The sequence below is a fragment of the Chanos chanos genome, chromosome 14, assembly GCF_902362185.1.
Source record: "Chanos chanos chromosome 14, fChaCha1.1, whole genome shotgun sequence".
NCBI classification, from domain to species: Eukaryota; Metazoa; Chordata; class Actinopteri; order Gonorynchiformes; family Chanidae; genus Chanos; species Chanos chanos.
In genome coordinates, this window is record NC_044508.1 from 15,142,919 (window position 1) to 15,167,543 (window position 24,625).

Genomic DNA, 24,625 nt, shown 5'->3' on the forward strand with positions numbered 1-24,625 from the left:
GGAAAGATCATTCTAGAAAACGCTGCTGGAGATGCAATACCTTCAATGTGCATAGCAACATCTTGCATTATTAAACGTTAATATGGTTAGTTACTGCTTGAAGTGTGGCCCAGATCATTACCGCATTAGCTGTGATAATTTCAAAGGCAGAATTCCTCTCATCTGTTTCTGTGGTTGAAAACAGACCAGGCAAACATTAAGAACACCTTTAATGACAGATACACTGAATATGTAACTCCCTCCCTCTCTCTCTCTCTCTCTCTCTCTCTCTGGTCTGAACCTTTGTGACCAAGCATGCATTATCTTCAATGTCAAAAAAAGGGCACTCATTCCCTTCCATGGCTCAACTATGCCCATCTAAGTCTACACTGCTCATAAAGGACCACTGCAGGAAGACCAGATGCAGCCTAAGACAATAAAATGTGGCTTTGATCAATCCAATGACTTCAAATTCCTACTATCAAAAGCACTATTTAAATGTGCCCTATCACAAGGACAGGATAATATAAAAAAAAAATACAACTCATTTTAAGGTCATGAAATAAATGTGAGTAGTAGAAAAGCAAACTTTCCCTCCAGCATGAGGGGAGTGAGACGGAAGTGGACACGGAGAGCGCTCATGTTTTATTCATGAAGGGAGTGAGGGTCCAAAGCCTCCCGTGATCATGGAAACATTTGATGTGCTCATTAGATTTCAAAAAGGTCACTTCATTTTCCCCTCTAACTGCACATCTCTAATTTCCTTTCTGAGGGGAGGGAGATGTAACCTTTCTAAAGGCAGCAACTGAGCCTCAAAACCCTGCTGTGTGCGAGTTCAGGCTACACTGACTTAGAGGATCCCAGTGCTAAAACCTCCCATTGCCTTACTGGTGGGTGGCTAACCCTAACCATCCAAGCCAGTGACAGCCTCCAAAAGCATTACACACCTGACCAGCAAATTCAAGCCAAACGTATTCAAATTCCACACTCGGAAGTTACCGTTACCATGCTTACGTTTGTTGGTAAATTGCACGGTTCAGTAGAGTCTTTTTTAGGGTTATGTCCCTATTCAGATTTTTTCACTGACAAATTAGCTTTTAGCAAAGCAAAAGAGATAATTTCTCATTTTTGGTAACCCATTTATGTGTTATATCCATTTATCTAATTTTACGAGAAAAATTACCCATAGTCACTAGGGAGAGCCTGTTAGCATAAATCACTGCTGTTTTGTAAGGATTCAGACCATTGCTTACTGAGAAAATATTTGTTTTCCATTTGTTCACTTTTATTGTATTGTCAGCAACAGCAAATCCATAGTTTTTCACAAAATCTCAGAAATAAAAAAATAGATATTGTATAATTTATTGTTTTTGTTTCCTAATGAAAAAAAAAAATATCACACATTATAGTAACAGCAGCATCTATTACAATTTACACACAGGAATGTGCATTCATTGCTAGAGTATCATATGGATCATATGATTACTGCCGAAACATATATTAGCTGTTAAGCAGACTGAATACAGCTACACAGACGTACTCCTATTTAACAAGTAGCATATTCATTGGGAGCTACCAAAACAAACCAATAAATTAACCATTTACTGTAACTAAGTCTGCAGATTTTTAAAATGTGTATGACACCCTCACCAGTGTACCATAGAGCAGTTTAGTCAGTCTGATTTTCATTTCTCCAATATGTGGTTTTGTTTGTAGACACTTCGTGATGCATTTGAGCTAACTCTCTGGAATGCAGGGGGAAAAAAAGCTGCAACAATTGTTTCACAAGGCCAAAAATCCACTAGTAACTCATCAGGACATAGATATCAGCGAATTGAAATTTACAAGTTATCTGACAAATAATCAAACTGTTCCTCATTGAACCACCAATACAAGACTCAAAGCAATACCAAGTGCGATTTTTTTAAACAAACAACCAAAGGGAAAAAAAAAAGAAAAAAAAAAAAACCCAATACCTAATTACCACATTCCACAAAGGATCAGTACACATTTTGCATTCTCTGTTTAATTAGTGAAATATTGTTTTCCATGTTGCTGCTTCCTTCAGGACATCATATTCCCTGACTAAAAGTCAGAGGATGAAGATAATAGGAAGAAGTGACAAAACCATAAAACAAACGTGTATCACCGTGGAGACAACAGTAGTGGCACACTTCCCCTTAAAATCTGACAGTAAAAACATGCTCTTCTTGAAATGCAAAAGATTTGAAAAGAGGAAAAATATATATATATCAGGAATGTGTCGGATTACTCAGGAGGTTTGTTAAAATCACTACGTAGAAATCTGTCAATGCGCGTACCAAAAAAAAAAAAAAGAAAAGAAAAGAAAAAGTATTTTTACAGCACTTTAGTGCACATGAGCAAAGTTATTCTCTAAATTTTATAAATGGTACCAAAAATTTCAAAAATAAATTTAAGACACTGGAAAAAAAATAAGAATTCAACACTGGAGTGAATTCAAAAGTGAACGAAATCTGAATACTCTTTGAATACTTAAGCCATAAAATCTCATTCCAGGACAAGAAAAATTAATTTTGCATCCATGAGCATACATGAAAAACATCCCGTAAAATCAAAATACATTTCTAAATAAAACTTTTTTGATAAAAAATATAGACTATCTGAGGCACAAATACAGATAAATCTGTAGGTTTAACATAACTAAAATTGTTAATCTGAATTATGAAGCAGGGTGCATACAGTTTAGGTCCAGAGCCCTCTAACAAAAGAAATTCTAGCCGATTCAACAAAAAATGGTTCAATACGCCGCGTTGCTATTTTTTTTTCTCTCTCTCTCGGAGGGTCAGAGATTCACTGCAGGCAAACAGGTTCAATTACAAACTACCAAGGGCTACGCCTCTATTGACTTAGACGAGAGTCCACGACAATTACAGGCATTTGTTGGAATTGTGCGCATACGTGATATTTCTGCATTATTTACACAAAAATACTATTTGGAATGCTACATTAGAAAAATTGACTTGGAATTGACTGCTTCTGCCCTTCCAAGTTGTTTGTTAAAAGTGAGCATAAGTAGTCTTTACCTCCTAACAGACTTGACTAAACTAAAAGCATTAATATTTAAGACACACTGTGCTATAGAACATGTGGAGAATGGTCCTTAGCAAGGTGAAATGCACAACTGTGCCACATGAATTTGAATCTGAACTACCAAAGCAACAGAGGGACCAGCACTAGGAAGTAAGAAAAAGACAGCACTGGTGGATGTGACCCCACAATTTCCCACTTCATCCTCCAAACAGTATCAAATGGTCCCGGCAGAGTGAAGAGGAAAAACAAACAAATTAAAAATAATAATACATCTAAATGTAGAAACAAAACAAAGCCTGGCAGTGAGTTTTGAATTTGTGACAACATAAAGTCACTATATTTGGAGAGAACCATCAAAACCAAGAATCCTCCTTCTTTCCACTCAACGCTTACCCCAGGGCACTGACTTTCCCATGTTTTGCTTGCAAATAATCTGGAAATTCTGCATATCTCTGCGCATAGCACAGGTTGTGGCCATAGGCCTTTTGGTTTTTGTTATATAAACAAGGTGAGTGCCATCTTGATTCCATGCATGTACTTTATATACAACTGAATGAATGGGGTCAACCACTCAGATCCACAGTCTGAGTTTATGCACGGCAGGTTAGGTTGCAGTGTAGCCATCAAATCTCAAGGATGCCACAAACAACAACGCAACGTATCAGAGCCATACAGACATCGCTTGTATATCTCCAAAGTCGGCCTGAAAGGAAACGTTCTGGCTCTCTACGACACAGATAATTCAACGATATTTAGCAGCATTATTAGATTGGTATCTCAATTCTCCCACATACTGAGTGTTTTTTTTTTTTTTCAGATGGAGCAGGAGTTGGCCCTCTTTCGAGGTTTTGGCTCTCCAAAGTCTTTGTCATTGTGAGCACAGCAGCTGAAGGAGCAAGATGAACAGAGTGTCTGTGAGAGCCTGCGCATGCCTAGCCTAAACACACTGTTGGATAGACTGTAGATGACGCAATTGCAGAAGCTGTTGCTAATGGCCAGCCAGGTGGTGACAAAGGAAAGTGCTGGGCTGTCCAGCACGTGGGAGCTCTCCAGCAGGAAGTAGATGATGTAGGGTAGCCAGAGCATGTAAAAGACGCTGGTAATGCGGAAGAGAACCATGGCGTATCGACGGTCTGGTCCGTGGCCTGCACTTTGTCCGCTGCCTCCCTCGCCGGCCTCCATCTCCTGGCTGGGAAAGCGCGCCCTTCGCTCGCTGATCTCCCGATTGTGTTGCTGGCAGATCCGGAAAATATGGAAGTAGGTGAAGCAGACCACCAGTGCAGCAGGTGCGTACAAGAGACACACCACGAAGCCTGTGAAGAGAGCCGAGGTGGGCCACGAGTGGGCGCACCACTCGAAGATGTCACCATGGTAACCCGGCTTCCCCCATCCGAAGAAGGAGGGTAGGAAGACTGTGCAGGAGTAAATCCAGATGAGGATGATGCAGCAGCGCAAACGGCAGGGCGTCACCAGCTGGTTGTAGGAGAGCGGCTTGGTGATGGCCAGGTAGCGGTCAACGCTGATGCAGGCCAGACAGGCCATAGAGACGCTCTTGAGTACTGAGATGACGTAACTGAACACTTGACAGGTGAGGGGCTCTTGCACACCAGCCGGATAGTGAAGAAGGGAAAGTGTAGGTACCAGACAGCTGAGCCCCACCAGCAGGTCAGCGTAGGCCATTGTCTGGATGAAATAACTGGTGGTGTAGTGGTGTAGTAGGGGAGCGCAGTGAAACACGAAGATCACCGTCAGGTTGCCCACGATGATGAGTACCGTCAGGAGTACAATTATAGCAGTCTCTAAGACACAGGCCTCCACCAGTTCGTTTTGCCCCCAGCCCAGAGGACAGGAGTGGTTCAGCGACAACCTGACATGACTGCCGAGACTGCTGTTTGCAGTGGAGATCAGGTCTAGGTGCTCCGACTGGTTCATTGTTCTTAGCACTGTCCAGTTCAGTAGTTTTCCACGGTCAAACAGCCAGTGCAGATGCCCCTGTAACCAGAGCCCCGTCAGTAATCTCCTTCAGCAAACACGGTTCTATCGTCTTCCTTTTCTTTTCCCTTCACCTTTCTCTTTCACATAGCTGGGTCTCAGTGAAATGAAGAACTGACGAAAATCAATTGGGTCCGCAGGAGAAAAAATGAACAGCCACCTCTCCTCGCCAATCAGTCATGCTTGGGAGCAGTTGGATAATTGTCAAGCAAAGATATTTCCTACACAAACAAAGGGCTACTGCCACAGCAAACGGCAACAATCAGGAAAGGGCGGCATGTCTGTAAAGAAGGCCAGTCGGCAGGGCTCATTACAGCACCTCCTGACAGACTGCAGCCACATCTGAGTATAAAGATGACTGCTATTGTGCGCTGAGAACATGAGCTGCTCATGCACAAATGAAAGGGCACACAAACAGGTCAAGATTTGTAGGAAAAACTGGATCAGCCAAAACAATTTCCTTTGGTCTCAGAAGATGAAACGGGCAAAAGAGATCCAAATTTTTTGTCTTAAATAAATCCAAAGGAGCCCTACATTTTATACCTTCATTTCAAAATTATGTCGATTTCGAGCAATTAATGCAACACAATTAAGCCGTTAAAGATCACTTCTTCATTCTTTCCAAGAAAAATAAAGTCCAGGGATCACGGGATAAAACTATGGTTTGAACCATACCCCGATAGTTTAGGCATATCATACCTGCTGTTGAGTTCCTTAAAAAGTCCAAAGTTGTAAAAATCCATCGATTTTCCTGGGTCTCCAGATAGCATATTCATGTTATTTTTTTTTTTTTTTGACATGTAGGATTTTTGAAACACAGACCTTTCTGTCACTGTCTGGACCCCCTGTGTGCTTTCTATTGTCTGAAATCAAAACATAGACACACTCTAGATAAACACAGGCCGCTCAGTTGGAGTTTAGGTCAATTCTCCAGCGCCACAGACCGCTGTGGGAATCGTGTTTACAGTTCGTCTCAGTAGTCCAAAGAACCAAACTAATCACAGGTTTCAGGATCGCATTATGCGTGCAACAAAGGCAGCTTTGGTCGGCTTATTTCCAATCCATTTTTGTTTTTCATGAGCTCTCCAATGGAAGGCATACAGAAAGAGAGAAAAACTGGTCACATCTGAGAGGAGGCAAGCATTTCCAAAGTCAGTGTTCTCTTCATTGCGTCTGAGTGGAAACTCACCACATGAGAAGCCACCTCAGTGCCTTGCTGCTTTACTGTCTAGATACCCTGATTAAGAGGGCTTGAGACAGCAGGTCAGAGCATTAATTTGTATCTCCCCACCCCCTTGCTGCTTTTCACACAAACTTGTTCATCTCCTACATTTCCCTGCCCCAAACAGCAATGAGTCAGAACTCAAGATCCACTTATCGTCTCAGAGAGGGCTCAGTTTCACTCAACTTCAATTCTATCAGTATTATTACTCATAAAAGCCTGGTTCCATTCAAAGTCAGCTTTACTGATAGAGGCATGGCTGTCTCCCCACCTTCTGACTTTCCTCCTTTTGCTCTGTCAGTAGGTCTCCTTCGTTAAATGATGCACAGTCACAGTGCGGGATAAAATGCTCCCTCAGTGGAAAAAGAGGAAAATCCCAGTGCCAACGCTGCACTCCGTTTTCTGTCCGTTTTCCTAGAGACCCGTGAGGTTCACCAGTCTACTGCCAGCCCTGGCTGAGGGTGTTAGTTGTTTAAAACTAATTAAGTACCAATCACTTTAGGCAAAAAAAAAAAAAAAAAAATAACACATTCCCAAAACCCATGCAAGAAAGACTAAGGCTGCACAGATAACCAGCAGGTCCAAACACTCCAGGAAAGAAAAGAATGAATGCAGTTCTGCTGAGGAGATGAGCAGCCCTCACCGCTGGTGCAGTGGGAGAGAGACGCTGTGACTGGCTTACAGTTCTTTTTCCTCTCTCTCTCTCTCTCTCTCGCTCTCTCTATTACACATGCTCACTCCCTGCCTCCCTCCCTCCCTCCTTTTCTCTCCCTCTCTGTCTCTCTCTCCACCCTCCCCTTTTGGCTGCACCTGAGGTCCTCTCTGCCTCTCTCAACTCCTCCACCACATTATTCTCTCTTTTCTCCTCTGTCTTCCCTTTTCTCTCTTTTGCTTCTACTTGATGTTACAACCAATGGTGATTCCTATTCAAAAATAACAAAAGCTTTTCTCCCATCTCTCTCTCCCTCTCTCTCTCTCTCTCTCTATTAGCTGATCCCTGTCCCACATTTCTCAACCTTGTCTGTTTGAGTATCTCTCTCTCGCTATACTACCCCCCACACTCCATCTTCAGTCAGTTAAACAGAGTAATGATCAAGCCCGGCTACATCTGCCCCTTGGTAACAGTTGCCAGGCATTTCAGTTAGCTTGGACCCTCCCTCACAGCAGCTGACATGGTGCAACAAACAGGAACAAATTAGGCATTCAGGGGGGCTCATTGGTGGGCTAAAAGACCTGGTTTTCATCCTGGCACAATTTGGGTCCTGTCACACTCAATTTCAAATCACAAATCGCAAATTGAATCAAAATCTGATCCATTATATTGCATGGAGCCCTACATAATAATAGTATTTCAAGTAAACCATAATGCAAGTAACAGAAGAATAAAGAATAAACAAAAGACAAAAATGGAAAGAGTGAGAGAGATAGTGAGATAGTGAGAGCGAGAGAGAGAGAGAGAGAGAGAGAGAGAGAGAGAGAGAGAGAGAGAGAGACAGAGAGAGAGAGAGAGAGAGAGAGAGAGAGAGATTGAGGGATGACAGCGTGAACGAATGAAAAAAGGGTTCAACGGACCTGCTTTTCTGTACCTTAACATGTCTACTATGGAACAATGGTGCCAGCCAGAGGGCTTAGTTAATAATTCACCATAGTGAAGGAGAAAGGCTCTAAAAAACAATGACAGTAATCCCCTTTATCTGTCATCTTCTCAGCTTTTGATCCAAGCCAAAGGGACCACAGTGTTAGAGCATCCAGACTCTTACTGTTCTGTTCAGCTCAAAGGCAATCTACCAGGACATAAGGGTCACAGTAGCAGTTACACCGATGTTTAGCAGGGGCAGGAAATGGGGAAGCATTAAAGTGAACACACTCGACGCATAAATCATTATCGACGCGATAACAAAAAATCATGCAATGGCAAGTAAAATCAAGGTCGAGGTTGAGCTACTATGCCAAAACAGAGTGTGCTAAACAATTCTGACAGGTTTGGTATGGCTATAGAGACAGTAGATAGCTGTAACTGGGTGTAGCTGGAACATTCAGCAGAAGAGTTGAAGGGTTTTTTGTTTTTTTTTTTAATTTTTTTGTTCACATGTCCGCGTATTTGCCTGTCCTGGAGGGAGAACATGGCTGTTATCGCAACTCATTCAGACATGACCAGAGGATCCAACTTTCAACGTGTTTCTCCGTAATCCACACTGTCATTTCTGTGTCAGCAAGAGGGCCTAGCCTGGTTCCACAGGCAGACAAAACACATTTATTTACAACGTCTCTTAGGGGTGAGCAGCTCAACTTACACTCAATGCGCTGCACACAAACGTATGGCGCAAAAAAAAAAAAAAAAGAAAAGAAATCCATTTTACATAGCTATTTACATAATAGAACCAGGAAAAAAAAAACCTAAAACGCATGTTCGCGTCTCTACGTATTTCTCAACATCAAACAGACCACCAAAGACATTTTCATTTCAAAGTGAAATGCGTTTGGCTCGCTAGTCATTGATTGTGCTGAGGACAACGGCGTGGAGAGGGAGAGGCAGAGGGGGAGAGAGAGAGAGGGAGAGGGGGACAGAGAGAGGGAGAGGGAGAGGGGGACAGGGAGAGGGAGAGAGAGAGGGGGACAGAGAGAGAGAGAGGGGGACAGAGAGAGGGAGAGAGGGGAACCAAAGTGTGCATGCGTATGGGTGCGGAAAGCCCACCGTGAATGGCAGCTCAGTAAAGGAGGAGCTGCATTGAGATACACGCAGAGCTTTAGCTGGGCAAACAGGAGCCTTGTTGTAAAGGGTGAAGGGGTGGGGGGGGGGGGGGGGAGATGTGTGTTGGATGGGGGGCTATGCGGATGGATGGCCTATCCGTGCAGTGCAGCTGGTCTAGAGAGACTTTTGGGGGGGGGGGGGGGGGGGGGGGTGTTACTGTGAGCGACGGCTCCTCCAGTCCCTCAGGCACTTCTCATGCAGGGAAGATGGCAGCTCATCGGCGGAAACAGGGACATGTCAGCGCAGTGGAGTCCCGTTTAACATAGCAATTGGCCCACGATTTCCAGTGCTTCTCTCAAATTAGATATACAGCATGTTGCTTATTAGAGCTATTATTGGCACTTCAAAATGAGGGAAATGCGCAAATATATGCTGCATGACAACTTTTGCTGTGTGAAAAAAACAGCAGTCTAGCGAACGAAGGCGCTTGAAAAACAATCATCTTTCAGATAAATTAGGAAAAGAATTTTAAAACAACAATCAAACAATAAAAGACACCAGATCTTAAAAAAAAAAAACAGTAGAGTACCGTCAAACATTAATTGAAAAACAAAGCATGAAAAACATCACTTAAACACAACAAAAAAAAAAATCCCTAAAAAGAGTGGGGTTTTTTTTGAGGTTACAGACATTTTGTACTTTATGGTCTCTTCAGGTACCATTCATCTCCTCTGCAAAAATTGTGCACCCTTTTACATTTGGAGTGCCGCGCTGAATATGACGAATGTGAAGCAACTTCACACTGGTGAAATGATCCGCCATCAAAGATTTCATTACATGCTCCATAAAGGCTGTAATCTACTTAAGGAGAGTCGTGAAGACTGCATAATCAAAGCCAGATGCAGATGGCAATAGACAGCGAGAGTGTTACTAAAAAAAAATGAATATTAATATAAAACGTGGGGTTTAATCCAATGATTTGTCTCAATGGTGGAGAGGTTAAAATAAACCCTCTTGGGCATGAGGCATTTAAGATTTTTTTTTTTTCCTTTTCTTTTTTTTTGGTCCATGTTGAAGCTCATAATTGTGCAATGCTTCACTGTGGCAGAATTTATGTTCACAGCCTCTTCATACAATGTGTTTAATCTTTTTCACATGTCATGAAAAAAATGACTTTAAATTATTAAATAACTCCTCAGACGATCCCTCATTACGTGTAAAGAATTACTTAATACAAGTATCAAATGACTCCTCATCCATAATGCTCTCATACACATTCGACATTGTACATGGCCAAAACCTCTCAAGGACAAATATTACATTTGAATTGTAATTAGTATTCAGAATGTAATACACCTCATCATATATATATTCTGTATTACATATACTGTATACTTGTGACATCCAGAGCAGTACCATAAGCAAGAGTGACTGCGCTAACTGGAATACGCTGCAACATAGAGAATACACTGTTCCAAAAACCGCCACTTTGGTGTTTTTTGGATGAACAGCTATGCACCTTTGGCAAATCTCACAGCCAGCTGGGAATGAAAAGGTTGCAAAAATGTCAGCTTCACGCTTCCCTTGAGGAAAACGCCACACATGGGCACTGTTTCCTTTTTTAAAAAAAAAAAATTCGTCTGTATTATACTATAGCACATCTCATGCCTATAGCACAGAGAAAGAGAGAGAGAGAGAGAGAGAGAGAGAGACAAGTAGAAGAAGAGAAGCAAAGAGTGCCTTTTGGAAAGAAATACACAGAAATCACTGATATAGTCTCATTCAGTTCAAAAAGATGCTTAAAAAAAAACTGCCCATCTGGGTCTCAACAGAACACAGCTGTGAAGAAGGCCCATGCCAAATCTGAGTCTCTCCCCAACATTATTCTGCTCCACCGTCTTTCAGTCAAATGTCGCATCTCAATGCAGCCTTGAGTCTCAGTGCCACATGCCATTATTCAAATGTATATCACACTCCAGAAACAAGGACTGATTTACCTCATCAATATCCCCGCAACTAGCTCTGGCACAATTACTTAGGATTCAATCAGCATTATAATCAACGGTGAGAGGAGACACATCCATTAATAACATCGACATCATCGAGCACGGAGACCCCCCCACCGCCCCCCCCCCAGGTCCCTCTCATTCTTATTAATAGCATCCTGACTTGCTATATCAATATCATTATTTCAGCACAGAAGAGGGAGAATACTCAAAATTTAATTAATGAATGAATTATGTGCACTTCAGTGTCGCATGACCTGTCTTACATAACCTGTCATATATTTAGCAGCTCGACTGGAGTGCAGCTATTTTTGCCAATGCGGGAGGCAGAGGGAAACTGTGGCTCTAGGTTAGGGAACCGTATCAGTGAAATTTACACTGCCTGGCAAGAGCAGACAGTCCAATATAAATAAATATGAAAAAGAATCCCCTTCCCTCTCTCTCCCTCTCCCTCTCTCTCTCTCTCTCTCTCTCTCTCTCTCTCTCTTTCCTTTCTTTTCTTCTTTGTCTGTTAGGACTTTTTTTTTTTCCCCAAAAACTCCCCCCTCCACACCCATCTAGTACTGAGGCATTTTGTTTATGGCTCCATTTCTCTTTCTCTCTCTCTCTCTCTTTTATTGATTATTGCACTGTATTTCAAGTCTTAGCCCTTTGGGAATGAGCACTGCTTTGCATTAAAAATAAAAGAAAAGTCTTGGTCATGTTAATCTTAAAACATTTCACGAAACTTAGAATAGTACATTAATCTGGATGCATTTTACAAATGTAACATTGCATGTTGGTGTAAGAAAAGCATGACATGTCACCTAAATGTGCCTGTTGGCTAAGCCAACAGGGGGATGGGCAGTTTATGAGCGGAGTGGACAGTACATTGATCCAGACATGCCAGAGCCAAGCGCAGAGAAGGACACTCTGAAAGCCCTTACCTTCATCTGACCTCTCCTTAGGTCACTCTATCTCGAGCTTGAGTGAACAGAGTTATTGTGGCCACTGCCCCCCCCCCCCCCAAAAACACAACGATTGCAAGGGCTCTAAGCCTCTGTAATGACAGTTGGCTTCAAACTGACAATATTCCAGAACACCGACATGGAAGGTTCCGAATGCTTCCTTTTCTGCTTCAGGATTCGAAGCCCACAACGTTATCTCACGGTGAGGGCTGAGTTTTACGATTGGGTCAACAATAGTCCCTTTTTCTGTGGGAACATTCCAACTGCTGACCATGTGTGGCATGAGAACAAACTCACCTCCAAGAACAACATCAGAGAATTAGCTCTTTAAACTCTAAAAGATTTGACATTGACTGCACCCTATAAAAATGTCAGCTGCTTTGTTCTGCTGATCTGGGAAGCTTTGTGGCCCGTTATAGATATGCAATGAAATCTGGTGACATCAAATAGTTATGAGTAATGTCTGTGTTCAATATTTTCACTTTATCTGAAACCTTTTAATGTAGAGCTGCGTGACAATCACCAATAAAAAAAAAAAAAAAAACAACTCAACACTATTCTCTGTAATCAAAAATGCATGTTAAAAACAGCTGCTTTGCTGAGGTGGGAGGTACTGTTTACAGAACACGACCGGCCACCCAAAAGCTGACAACAAAGTAAAATCGATTTGTCTTGTGTCAACATGAAACATGCTTAGGTCCTGATAGGTGGACCATTCCATTCCACCCCCACCAGCGTTCTCCATAACACAACAACTCTTAAAAACCAACTGATCTTCACAAAGTGAGCAAAGTAAACAGGGTAGTGAGAGTACACAGTCATGCCCTTACAGCTCAAGCTGACAGCGATGGCATTGACGTGACATCTCGCTGACCTAGCAGGAGTGCTTGGTGCCTTACCTTCGTGATGAGAATGCGGTAGCGCTCCAGCAGGGCTTGGTCGCTGTGGCAGCCAGACAGAAGCTGCCAGACTTCGGCCCGCAAGGCCTCCGGGACCCCGGGCCTCACCAGCGCAGACAGGCCCTTTGGCCGCGTAGACAGGTTCGCATGCCTGACAGGTAGAACATGCAGTCTGTGTCAGTTTTAGACAGCATAATTCACACGCTCTGGGATGCTAAAACAAGCAAAGCATTATGGAGAAACGGATACAACTGCGTCTTACATTTGACTCTGCCTCTTGGCTGTTATTAGATATGGAAACACAGATATTTCTGGTTCCCGTTTTTTTTTTTTTTTTTGGTTGGACATGTGGCAAAGTCATAAAGCAGATTTGACTTCCAACAATCTAAATAACAATCCTATTTCTGTAATGATTCTCAAAATAGCCTTTAACAAAATATCTTTTTTGGTAGCATCTGGCATATCACCAGTTCTTTGTGACTGAAGTCATTTGTAAAACTTCAGACATTCTGTTCTCTGAATCATAACAGTCTTATTGGCCAGGGTGTATTCTCACCATCTGTTGAGGATCCCGCCCCAAGACTCCAAAATCTTCTCAGGGCAATCCTTAGACACATCTCCGGTGCCACTGGAGATCTCACTATCGCTGTCTGTAGGACGGAGTGACACATAGAGAGGAAACAGACACTACTCAGTTGATGCTTTTGACCATCTGAAGAGTTAAAACCACCATCTGTGTCATTTCCTTCTTCTCAAAGACCAGGAAACTTGCCGATACTCACTAATTCTCAAGCATTACAAATTACAAGCAGATTCATAGCAATCTATAACACCCTAATTATACCATCTACAAAGGAAGAAATACTCCTTTAGAAAGAAGTGCTTCGAATGCTCTGAAGAGAGCCTGTTGATCAAAACGTCATCAACTAAAATGATATACTTTGCAGGGGCTACTGAATGGGAGTATTTTTCCTTGTAGAAATTGCAATGTATGGATTTTAGGCCACTTAAGACGAAGTGGATGTAGATGCACAAATCATTTGTCTTGTGAATTTTTAGATGGTCGCATATACACAGTCATACAAGAACTAAAGCTTCATCCTTCCTATGCGTGATTTTGCTTTAATTTTCATTAGGAAATGTTGCCTTCAAGAAGTCAGTCGACCTCATGGAGTGGCAGTACCGTGTCCACATCATCCACGATTGTGAATCCTGTCCTCACAACTCAACACAAGGGGAAGGGCAGAGCACTGAGAGGTGAACTGTACTATGCGCAACTGACAGAAAATGAGGAATCAAAGAGGCAAAAAAGGGAACTTTTTTTTTTTTTTTTATGTGAATCCCCTTCCCCTTCATTTGATTCAACTCCTTCTGGACTGGCATCTGAATTTTAACATTTTGAGAGGAAACTTTTATCAGTAGAGAGCACCATCTGGTTCTCAAACAAAATGGCAGGACAGGCTAAAATCGAGGACAGGAGCTTCACAGGGGTTGTACGTTGTAGCAGCAGGTTTGCTTTCTGTGTTGTTTGGCCCTTTAAGTAACCCCTACAAACACTGAATTTACAAAAATAGCCCCAAAGGTTCAAGCCGTACCAAAGCTTTCAAAGTATATCTGAAAACTACATGGTAGTGCTCCTGGGGGCCAGCTCTCTCTCTCTCTTTCTCTCTCTCTCTCTCTCTCTACTGTCAGAGGGAAGCTAGGTGCGTCCATTAAAGCTCCAAGGATGGATAGGGGAACTGCAGAGGCGATGAGATGTGATTCACGGCTTTGGGCTGAAGAAGCACTCAGCACCCCATTTGGAGCTTAAGGTCAGGCCCTGTGGTGGGCTCTTGCCCTCTTACTGACCAACACACTCAGTCTCACTGCCTCTTAACTACAGCTCCCACACAACCTCCTAGGCTACTTTACGAACAGATGTGTATGGCTGACAAATAAGGAGGTGGGGAGAGGGGGGGGGCAATTTTTTTAATTTACAGCTCAGTTCCTCATGACAGACTGTACACCTGGCCTTGTTGTAGAGCTAAGCTAATCTTGAGCATGATGATGAGTAATATGCAGTTCTCTCAGCACTGTAAAAAGAGAGAAAGAGGGAGAGACACACACACACACAGAGAGAGAGAGAGTGAGAGAGAGAGAGAGCGAGAGAGAGAGCGAGAGAGAGAGCGAGAGAGAGAGCGCATTTGTCTTGGGTTGAGTTGTGTGATGGCAGAGTGCTGACCTCTGACCTGAATGCCACGCCATAAGGTGACAAAGTGAGTGCCTGTGAACTTAATGTTTACAAAGGTCATTAGGAGAAATCCCTACCTTTTTTAGAACCCAAAACCTCAGACCGCAGTCTCAACAAAGCTGTTCCTAAAGCCATTCGGAGGAGGAGAATAACCAAATGCACTTGCAGTCATATTTACGGATGTAATAACTGTCGACCTACTGATCCACAACCATATTTGGAAGCGTCTTTTTATAAGCACATTACCCTTATTGTAACAATGTGTCCGTAGGGGTGAAAAATAGCCATCGAGAATCGATGAATATGAGAGCGGTAGGAGGAACTCCACTGCTTATGAGCAACAGCACAATGGGAATACACATTGTAAATAAGTCACATTAACTGAAGTCTTTTTTTCCCCCCACAGCAGTCCATTTGCAATGAACATGACCTCCAGCGAAAGCCTTAAAATGGCATCCTATTCACAGGGTCTAAGTGAGCTCTGGAACAGGCTGGATTCTTTTGAAATGCTTTTAAAAGGCTTGTCAAGGGACACAACGTGAGTGAGTGGGTGAGTGGGTGAATGAGTGAGTGAGTGAATGAGTGGGGGGAAAGGGGGGGGGGGGCAGTCAGGGGACAGAGGCCCTTACCACAGCTCCTGTGTTAAGGTGACACAGAAGCTGAACAGCAAGAGTGGGTGTATTCTATTTTCCAAATATCAGGAAAACATTGCTGTTTTGCGTGCAGAGCGAAAGGGTCAAAAACAGTGCTTTCTTTCCAAAACAGAATGAAGATAAGGGCAAAAAAAAAAAAATCAAAATTACAACAGGTGAATTCAATGACTTATCGTCTCAAACGTTAAACAAACAGGAACGTGAGCAGATGACAGACTTGCATAGCTTTCACATCACCTTCATCTAGTTTCTGCCCCTACTGTATTTGTAAACCTGAAAAAGAAAATCCTGGGGATCAGACCTGAATTTTTCTTTTTTATACGCAATTCTAGAATTAATTTTCAGGTACCCTGTGTGATGTTATCATTAGGAGTTGATAGATGCTGTTGGCAGCATGTTCCATCCTTGGCCAAAGCAGCAGCAGCAGCGGGAGAGGAAGGCTTAAGGACACAAAGAAATACTCACTCTATAGTCCATCATCCTTAATCAGCTCTTTTTCACAACTGCCACCTTGTAATGAACCTTTTTTTGGTGCTTTACTGATTCTGATGTTATTTTAGTTGATTGAATATTTATCGATGTTTTGTAAATGTACATTTATAAATTCAGCAGGTTTAATGATGTGTGACCTTCACACGCTGACCAAACCAAAACAGTTCTGCACCCATTTTTTTTTTTTTTGGGTCTCCTTACTATGAAAGTAAATAAGGCATAGCATCAACCACATTTATCACTATACAGACCACCCTGAACTGATAAGAGGCAGGTCCTCAATTATCACATTTTTCACATTTTGGAATATGTCTACACATTTTTCTATCCAGAAATTCTTTGTCAACGTAGCCACTACTGTTACTGAAACCCCATTTTGATACAGTTTTGAGCTCATTTTAGGTGGCTGCAGGAAATTAGTGCTTTTGACAGAAATACAAAACAGCCTAACAACCTAAAAGCGTGTGAACCACCAAAAACCTATCAGAGGTACCTGACAAACGCTGAGGTAAAGGCTATAATGAGCCCATATGTCAAAAGTGTGAATTTCCCACGAGTTCAAAGCCGTGGCGTGAGGTGCTGCAGTTAAGTTCACAAGCGGCAGTGGAACATATAACTTCCTGTTACGAGGTCGTGAGTCAGAAACCTATAACACAGCATGTTATTATGCTAACACTGTCAGTGTCTTTGCTGAAAAAGCTGCCCACCCTTATGTCCTACCCTAAAGCAAAAACCTTATCACCAACTTATGTTATGGGAGAATGCTCTGCTATGCTTTTGAAAACTAGGCCCATATTTCTGTAAGCACAAGCCTGTGCTCAGTGTTTTGCCTGCATGTAAAAGGACCAGAAACCACCATCTACAGGTTTTTTAAGACTTTCCACCTGTGTTTACCCTGTCCTTCCATCAATAGGTTCCGCCTATTTAACCTTCAACCTACGTAACCTTTCTCTCTTATTCTCGGGTTACCTGAAAAGACAGAGACTTAAAACTCAAAATACTACAGTAAATTATCGCTATACTGCACTGCCAAATGATTTACACCAGAACAAATACAGTCTACTCTATAAATATACTATAACTAAGCATGTGTAAAAGTAAAACAGATCAAGAACCAAACAAGTAAGAATTGCTCCACTTTGCATCCTAATGAATGAGCACAGACATTTTAATTTCTGCTGCTAGATTGTCGATACCATGTTGGTACACATTGTTTTACTGTGTTTTATATATGAGGGTGGATTTAGCAATCTGTTTTTAAATAAATGGGCAACAACATGGGGTAACAGTACGGACCTAAATCCACATTAGCACATTGTGACAGTTATTCAAATACATAGCAAAGACAGCCAGAGTAACAACAAAGAGCCAGAGAGAAACAGACAGGGAAGGAGAAAGAGGCACAGAGAGGCAGAGAGAGAAACACATACACACTCTCAACTGAACTTCCCACAAACAGCTGCTATTCTTCACCTGGAGCTACAGTCAAGCTAAGACTAAATTAAACTTCGTGCATGATTTCTGACTGCCCAGACACAGCCAGGAAACCAAAAGAGAGGAGCCTTAATAACTGACAAACTCTTTACATCGGTGAGAAAAATCTGGACTGATGATCTCATCTGTATCATGTGTTACCACCATAAAATAAATAAATAAATAAACATAAAACAGAATCAACAAAACAAAACAAATGTCCTCTCAAAAGGTATTTGTGCCAAGGCAATCTGCTTCTCTTTTTTTTTCCCCCCTTACCTCACACACAGAAACACACACACACATACAGACTGTGAAAAGGCAATCTGAATAAGCTCAGAGACATGGTCATTTTTCTTGTAAATTGAACACCAAGAGCTTTTCCGCTTTGGGAGTGAAGAAGGGGACGCATTCCTCAGTCACCACGTATTTGGAAATGCAATTATTTGATGAGTGCAAGAACTGAGAAGAAATTCGGTGTTAAAACTGCTCCATCTGAGGAGCTCATTTCAAAACTGCTACCTTGCAGGAAACACCACGCAAAAGCAGAGACAGGTCACGTGAACTTGACGTAGCAAAGAGCTCGAAGTGACGCACGAATGCACCGATGAAGAGCTTTCTACCTTCTTCTGCATCCTCTTCCTCGTTCGGGGACTGGAGGCGACCCCTTCCCTCGTTGGCCTTGTCTGTGTGTCTCTGCAAACTCACCACCTCATACATGGCGTCTCCCTGACTTCCCTTCTCACTGCCCTGCACACACACGCACATATACAGACACGCACGCAAAGAGAGAGGATACACACCATCAGTATAGGCAAAGAACCCACCCAACAGAGTGACAAGAGATTGACTACACAAATGCAGTTATACACACATAAACAGACAGGCTGTCAGAACATTAGAGCATAAAATTAAAATATATATATGCATATACGTTGATTCAATCAAAAGCTCATTTTAAAACACATAAAGCTTTCCAGGACACCAAATGGATATGGTATTTTCAGAGACAGAAAGTGAGTATTGCTGTATATATAGAGGAGCATGCATGGCATCCTGAGTGCTCACACACCCTAGGTTTTGTTTTTTTCTTTTCTTTTCTTTTCAAACGCGCACCATCCAAAGTTAGCCTCACCTTTGCCTCTGCCTCAGGGGAGCCGCCAAAATATAATTACGCATACAGGAGGAAATTAAAATGCGCAGTGACGGAGAAAAAAAACGTATGCCAAGCTAGTCGCTCTCGGGCAGCTAGTCCGGTAATGGGGTTCACAGGGAGCCCGTTCCAATCAGAGCGGCGAGAGATTACACCTTATTCTCCTCTTCAGAGGTCACCCCTAAAGTTGGTCTCTGTGTTACACTTCAAAAATCTGCTTGTGTAATTATCAATACTGCGTTGTTTACGTAGGTAAGATCATTCTTCAGAATGACTGCTTTGTTTTAATTGCTAAGCGGAAACGTGGGACAATGTATTAAAGAAAAAAATTGCAGTTAGCGGCAACAATAATTACTCGCTAATTCCTCCCATCTAACGAGAGATGCGAAACAAATAAATAATAATAAAATAATAAGGCTTGGATTGGGTCTTGTGCTAACACCATAATATTATCTTTTAATTAGCTCTTAACTACGGCCCAAGCATTCTTCCTCCCAGAGATGAGATAAGTAGAGAGGCAATCAGGCTGAGATGCAGGCAGTAGCCCTAATTACTTCAGAGTGATAATGAGGCAGCCTCTTATTAGCTCCCAATAATACAAAGCCTCCATTTGCCGCTTCACGGCTTCCAGCAGCCAGGAGCCCGTTTTCCTGCTTGCCCACCAGAAAAGCTCGATTCTTTCCCCCCCTCCCTCTCGCCTTTTTTTTTTTTTTGTGTTAAATCCTCTCGCATGTGGGCAGCGCCATATGTACTTGCCAGAATGGAATAAAAAGAGGTAGCTAACTGCTGATGAATTTGAGCAAGCTTTCTAATTTGAAGCTCTGGAGATTTTCTGCTATTGAAAGTGCGTTGAGGACTTCAAGGGCAAAGCGAAGTTCTAAGAACACAGCGCCCTTATAGTCGGATTCGCGGCCACACGCAGAGCATCTGGTGGTAACTTGCTGACTAAACTAGCTGAGACGTTCAAAAAAAAAAAAAAAGGTTTTTAGCAGAAGAGAAACCGTGGAGAGAACTTAGGAACAGTTTAGCACCTGTCTGAGCTTGAGGTAAAAGGTCTCGGAGAAGGCCTTTCTGCTGAAGTACCAGAACCTCTCGTTGGCGGGGTAAACCCGCACCAGAGCCTCCAGCAGAAACCTCACAGGCTCCACCACCTCCGTCACAACAAGATCCACAGCCACTGTCATATACACCTGCTTATCTGGGGAGCAGAGAGAAAAACAAAAAATCAGTTTCTCATCACCATACAGTGGAGGAGATACCCTTATACTTATGCTTACCTTTATACTTATGCTAATATTTTCCATTAGCATGAGTATGTGTTTCAAATCATGATGAAAATTTCATTTCATTACTGCAACTGACAGGGTTGGGGGTAAAGAAAAAAAAAAACTGCCTTGAACTTTGACACAAGACAGACACAGTTTGATTATGCACGTACCAATACCAAATAATCACAGTTCAATAAAGTACGCTGAACTGGTTTGACCAAGACAGGGATGAATACATGCCTGCAATTCGGGTTACATCAACCGTAACCACGATATGGAGAGCCCAGGCAAATGCATAAGCAGTGCACGATAGCTTTGAGGCATGTCAGCTTTTTAACAGAACACCTTCCGTCATGCTTGGAACTTAATGGGGCTAATGATTTCAAAGGTCTTATTAGCTCTAATGAAACACTGGATCCAGCTATCGCACATATACTGTCTTATTACCGCTTAAGATTAGGTGGGGACAACACAGGGAGAGGAAAACAAATGGCAGTGTAAGGTAAGTGGGAATCATCAGGGGAGGTTTTAATGTAAACCAGGGCTATTTATCTTCAGTCAAGTGTGGCAAGATGTAGTGTCTTGGGGAAACAGATCTCGCTCTCGCTCTCTCTCTCTCGTTTTGTGTGTGTGTGTGGGGGGGGGGGGCAATAATTATGACTGAGAAGGAGTAAACCATCAAGGAGCGCAAATCAGTAAGCTGTGAAAGAAGGGAAACATAACCTATTTCACACTGAGGCAGTTTTATTATTTCAATTAGTGCCAAAAAACAAACAGCAAACAGAAAACTTTATAAGAAAAAGCTCCACTAAAACAGATTCCAATTACAATAGTCAAGCGTAAAGCGTCAAGGTTGGAAGATTTTGGTTTTGCCAAGTAATGCACCTTCAGACCTCAAATAACACAGTAAAGCTAAAGCTAATTTGAAGCTGCAAGATGTGACAATAGGAAATCCTACTGCAGCAAGTCTTGAATCTCGACACTCATCCAATCAGCAATTAGAACAAAATTCAGCAACTAATATGTCAAGGAGTAAGATACAGGTGACCACTGTCTCTTCTCTATCTTGTGAGGAACATTCATTGGAATGACATGTATCTGATCTTATTCTCTTCACTCCATTATTAAGATGATGACTTTCCTGATAAATAGTATGATGAGAATTTAATCTTCCAATTAACATGTTATAAAAAAAAAACAGACAAATAATATATCTTTCGGTATTCCAGTAATATGAAACACCAGCAACTGTTGGTGACCTGAAAAATGACCTTAATTAAAATACGAGGACAAAAATTACCGGAATTATCCATGACTAAGGGTTATCTATTTCCAAATGCTGATTCAGAAGGTCAAAAAAGGGCATTTTCCCCAGGCCAAGGGTAGGTGTCTCACTTCGCCCATTCATCCGAAATATCAACCTCGGCTCCCTGATAAGAATTGGCTGACTTTCCTGTAGTAATGTGTGAACCATTTAAAGCAGGGACCTTTTCCTTGCCTCTTCCCCCTGAGTCTGGTTGCTTTGACAACCTGCCATTTCAGTTTTAAATCAAGCTCTCCTGAGTTTGGAGTCAGCAAAGCCTGACGTGTCAGCGTTTCTGATTTGTTTGATGTAATGTTCGGCAAAGTGCCGGGGTTCACTGAAACGCCTAACTGTTTCACATACGCAGCAGTACATGGATCAGACATGCTTTCAACAGGGCCACCTAAATCATTTTGCCTTAAAAAGAAAAATGGGGGAAAAAAAAAAAAACACTTTAGTAGTCATGGCATTCAAGCTGAGGTATGAACCAAATATCAACAGTCTACACCACTAAAAATGGATTTGGGTGTAACGCAGCTGTAATAGCATTGCACAATGATTCAGGACGACTGGCAAGCAGTCAGAAATGATTCTCACACAGTCCTGCTCAGATCCCTTACAACCACGTGAGCAGACAAACACCATACCATGCTGTTATCTTGACCAAATCAAGTTTCAGTGCTGTACTTTACATTTCAGATGTGCTGCCTCAGGGCATCTTCCAGGAGCTCGTTGAAAACAGGATTTCCCAGGAGAAAATGTTAGATATTGCATTGCTCATTCGTATAGTTACGCCATGTGTTAGAGGTACGTTAGACACAGCGAGCTAACCTTTTGGCGTGTCCTCGTTCAGGGGTTGGAAAGCGGCTGTGTTGGGGTTCCACGTCCCTGTGATGACATAAGCCTTCCCGTCCGAACTCTTCCCCATGGACTCCTGAAAGTATCACATTTAGCATGCATATCTCCACTCTAAGATTTACTAAAGCCTTTAAATGAAAGCAAAAAATCCAGAAGTATGACCACACAGATGAAATTGCCTTGATAATAAGGATAAGAATGATGGATAATCTGATAATCTGTTGTTTTTTTTTTTTTTGTAACTTCATGCTTGTACTTGCCATTAGCAGTGGAGTTTGTTTGTTCCTGCTAATAACAGCTAAGTCAGCGATAAAAAGCTAAGTCTATAAATCAGCCTAATTGTCTTCTCTTGTGTGCAGAAGGTGGAAACGTCCACACTTTTCATTACTTTGTCACATAGATCTCACAAATGAGAATTTTGTGGACAATTACTAAATCTGGAATCATAATCTGAATATTCAAATCCAAAAGAGTTCATGTTTAACGTATGGCACTAGCTAAAATGTTTAACAACAAAATCTTTAGCAAAATGAAGTCCTAAGTGTATTACTCATTAAAATAATTAATCAAGATGATGGTGTTTTGTTTTTTTTTCCCAAACCAAAAAACACTCAGGAAAACCTGAAATTATTAATTTGAACGTGTGCTTATATGGACAATAACCAATTTAACCACATCCACACTGTTTAAGGCGTAAGAAAGAAAGGAGTCCTAATCACAATCAAAAAACCCCTAATTAAAGCAACAAACTGTTTGACACAGGAGCACAAAATATTACATGACCGAAAGCCAAAACAGCCAATTGGTGGTCATTATTACATACTTAGCCTCCTTCCTCCATGATACCCAAGAAAACAATTAGGCTTGATTAAACCAGAATGTGTTTTTGTTCTGAATGCTGAAAACTCCCAGGCTGAACTTGCCTGAGGCAATGTGTAAAAATATGTTTCTAATGAATAGTAGTAAAAAAAAAAAAAAAAAAAAAAATCCCCAATTTCCACAGCATATTTCTATAAATGGCAAGCTGAGAAAAAGCCATTTATAACACGGAGATCAGGATATGAGAAATCAGTGCTTTCGGCGGGTGCCAGAGCACAGCTGGAGTGAAAACATTTAGAAGGCAAATGTAAGGGAGCCACTTCAACTAGTAGAAGAGAGCAAAAAACTAAAGGGAACGCAAGTATAGGGAACACTGCAGACATTATTCTATGTCAGCACTGTCTTCGTTCCTTTCATTCTTTCTTGGCCAATTTTTGAATTTTTAGAAGTTTTGCCAGTGACTATCACCTTAGGCTTGCACACTGAGGAGCTCGGGTCCAGATTCTCAGAGGGCAGCTTTGTACTAATCTCTACCGCAAAAAGCTCCATACACTTAAAACTTAAAACTGAGCTGAACTGAGTCAATATTGAATTTAAAAGTCAGAAAGCCGTTTGGATGTGGTTTCGACGTTGAAGGATTGGTTAGAGCAGATCACAGCATTCAGGCTGGTGTCTTACCATTTCCAGGAGATGCATGTCACTGTTGCGAACTTTCTGACCCGGGCTGAGTAACATCCCAAAACACCTGAAACAAACAAACAGATGAAACGAATAAACAAATAGCAAGAGACAAGTAGCAACGTCTAGGCAGAGAAAGTGAACTGTCAAAAGGCAATCAGTGCCCTAATTCAGATAAAATTTTAAAATCACAACAACAAAACAGATAGACTAACACGATGAATATGAATGTATATACATATTTACATAATTGGGTAGTCTCAACTTGTTTATAAAAAAACAAAAATAAAACTTTATAAAGGTGCTCTGGCCCTGGGGAAACTATGATCAAAACAAAAAACATTCATCCATGCCAAATACTTGACCAGTCATTTTATTTAAACGTGGTACTAAACAATGCAGTATTTCACCATGATTAATTCTGAGAGCTCTAGATGTCTACAATCTCCAGTGAGAACCATTTCAAGCGAGTCCCCACTGTGCTTCATACGCCCTCAAGTGGTTAAGGAAAGAACTACACAAACAAGTAGTCAGCACTAAATACTTGGATTCTCACTTGGAACAATCGGCATTACATCCTCAAAATATACATAATCTCTGATTCAACAGAGTGCAAATGTGCAAAGCAAGCATGCTGTGCCCTGTCACCACCACATCTCACCTCTTCACCTAAAAACCAAAATGAGAGTGAACAGACCACTTCCTTTAGAAGGTTGTTTTTGTTTAGCAGTTAATGCAGATATGAAAGTATGACTCTGGCTGCCATGAGACAGGGGGATGAGATGACTTGTCAGGTTTTTCTGGTTCCTGGCAGGTCTTTGTGTGTACATGAATGCCACACCAATGCTTTTGTTTTTTTTTTGGCATATTATTTTTCTCAAGAGCCATG

At 41.8% G+C, this 24,625-nt stretch overlaps 2 protein-coding genes across 2 annotated transcripts in view; both read right to left on the reverse strand.

Annotated features, from left to right (window-relative positions):
- The window catches only part of rabgap1l (RAB GTPase activating protein 1-like), a 78,144-nt gene that overhangs the window by 43,862 nt on the left and 9,657 nt on the right, over positions 1 to 24,625 (reverse strand). The window contains exons 8-13 of the mRNA XM_030791040.1: positions 23,737 to 23,803; positions 22,213 to 22,315; positions 19,842 to 20,008; positions 18,281 to 18,407; positions 13,366 to 13,459; positions 12,810 to 12,960 (exon numbers count right to left, since the gene is read on the reverse strand). Coding sequence (XP_030646900.1) covers positions 12,810 to 12,960; positions 13,366 to 13,459; positions 18,281 to 18,407; positions 19,842 to 20,008; positions 22,213 to 22,315; positions 23,737 to 23,803 — 709 coding nt within the window. The remainder of the gene's footprint in view (positions 1 to 12,809; positions 12,961 to 13,365; positions 13,460 to 18,280; positions 18,408 to 19,841; positions 20,009 to 22,212; positions 22,316 to 23,736; positions 23,804 to 24,625) is intronic.
- Positions 3,865 to 4,983, reverse strand: gpr52 (G protein-coupled receptor 52). Its single transcript, XM_030791045.1, has one exon. The coding sequence runs from the start codon at positions 4,981 to 4,983 to the stop codon at positions 3,865 to 3,867; it is 1,119 nt and encodes a 372-aa protein (XP_030646905.1).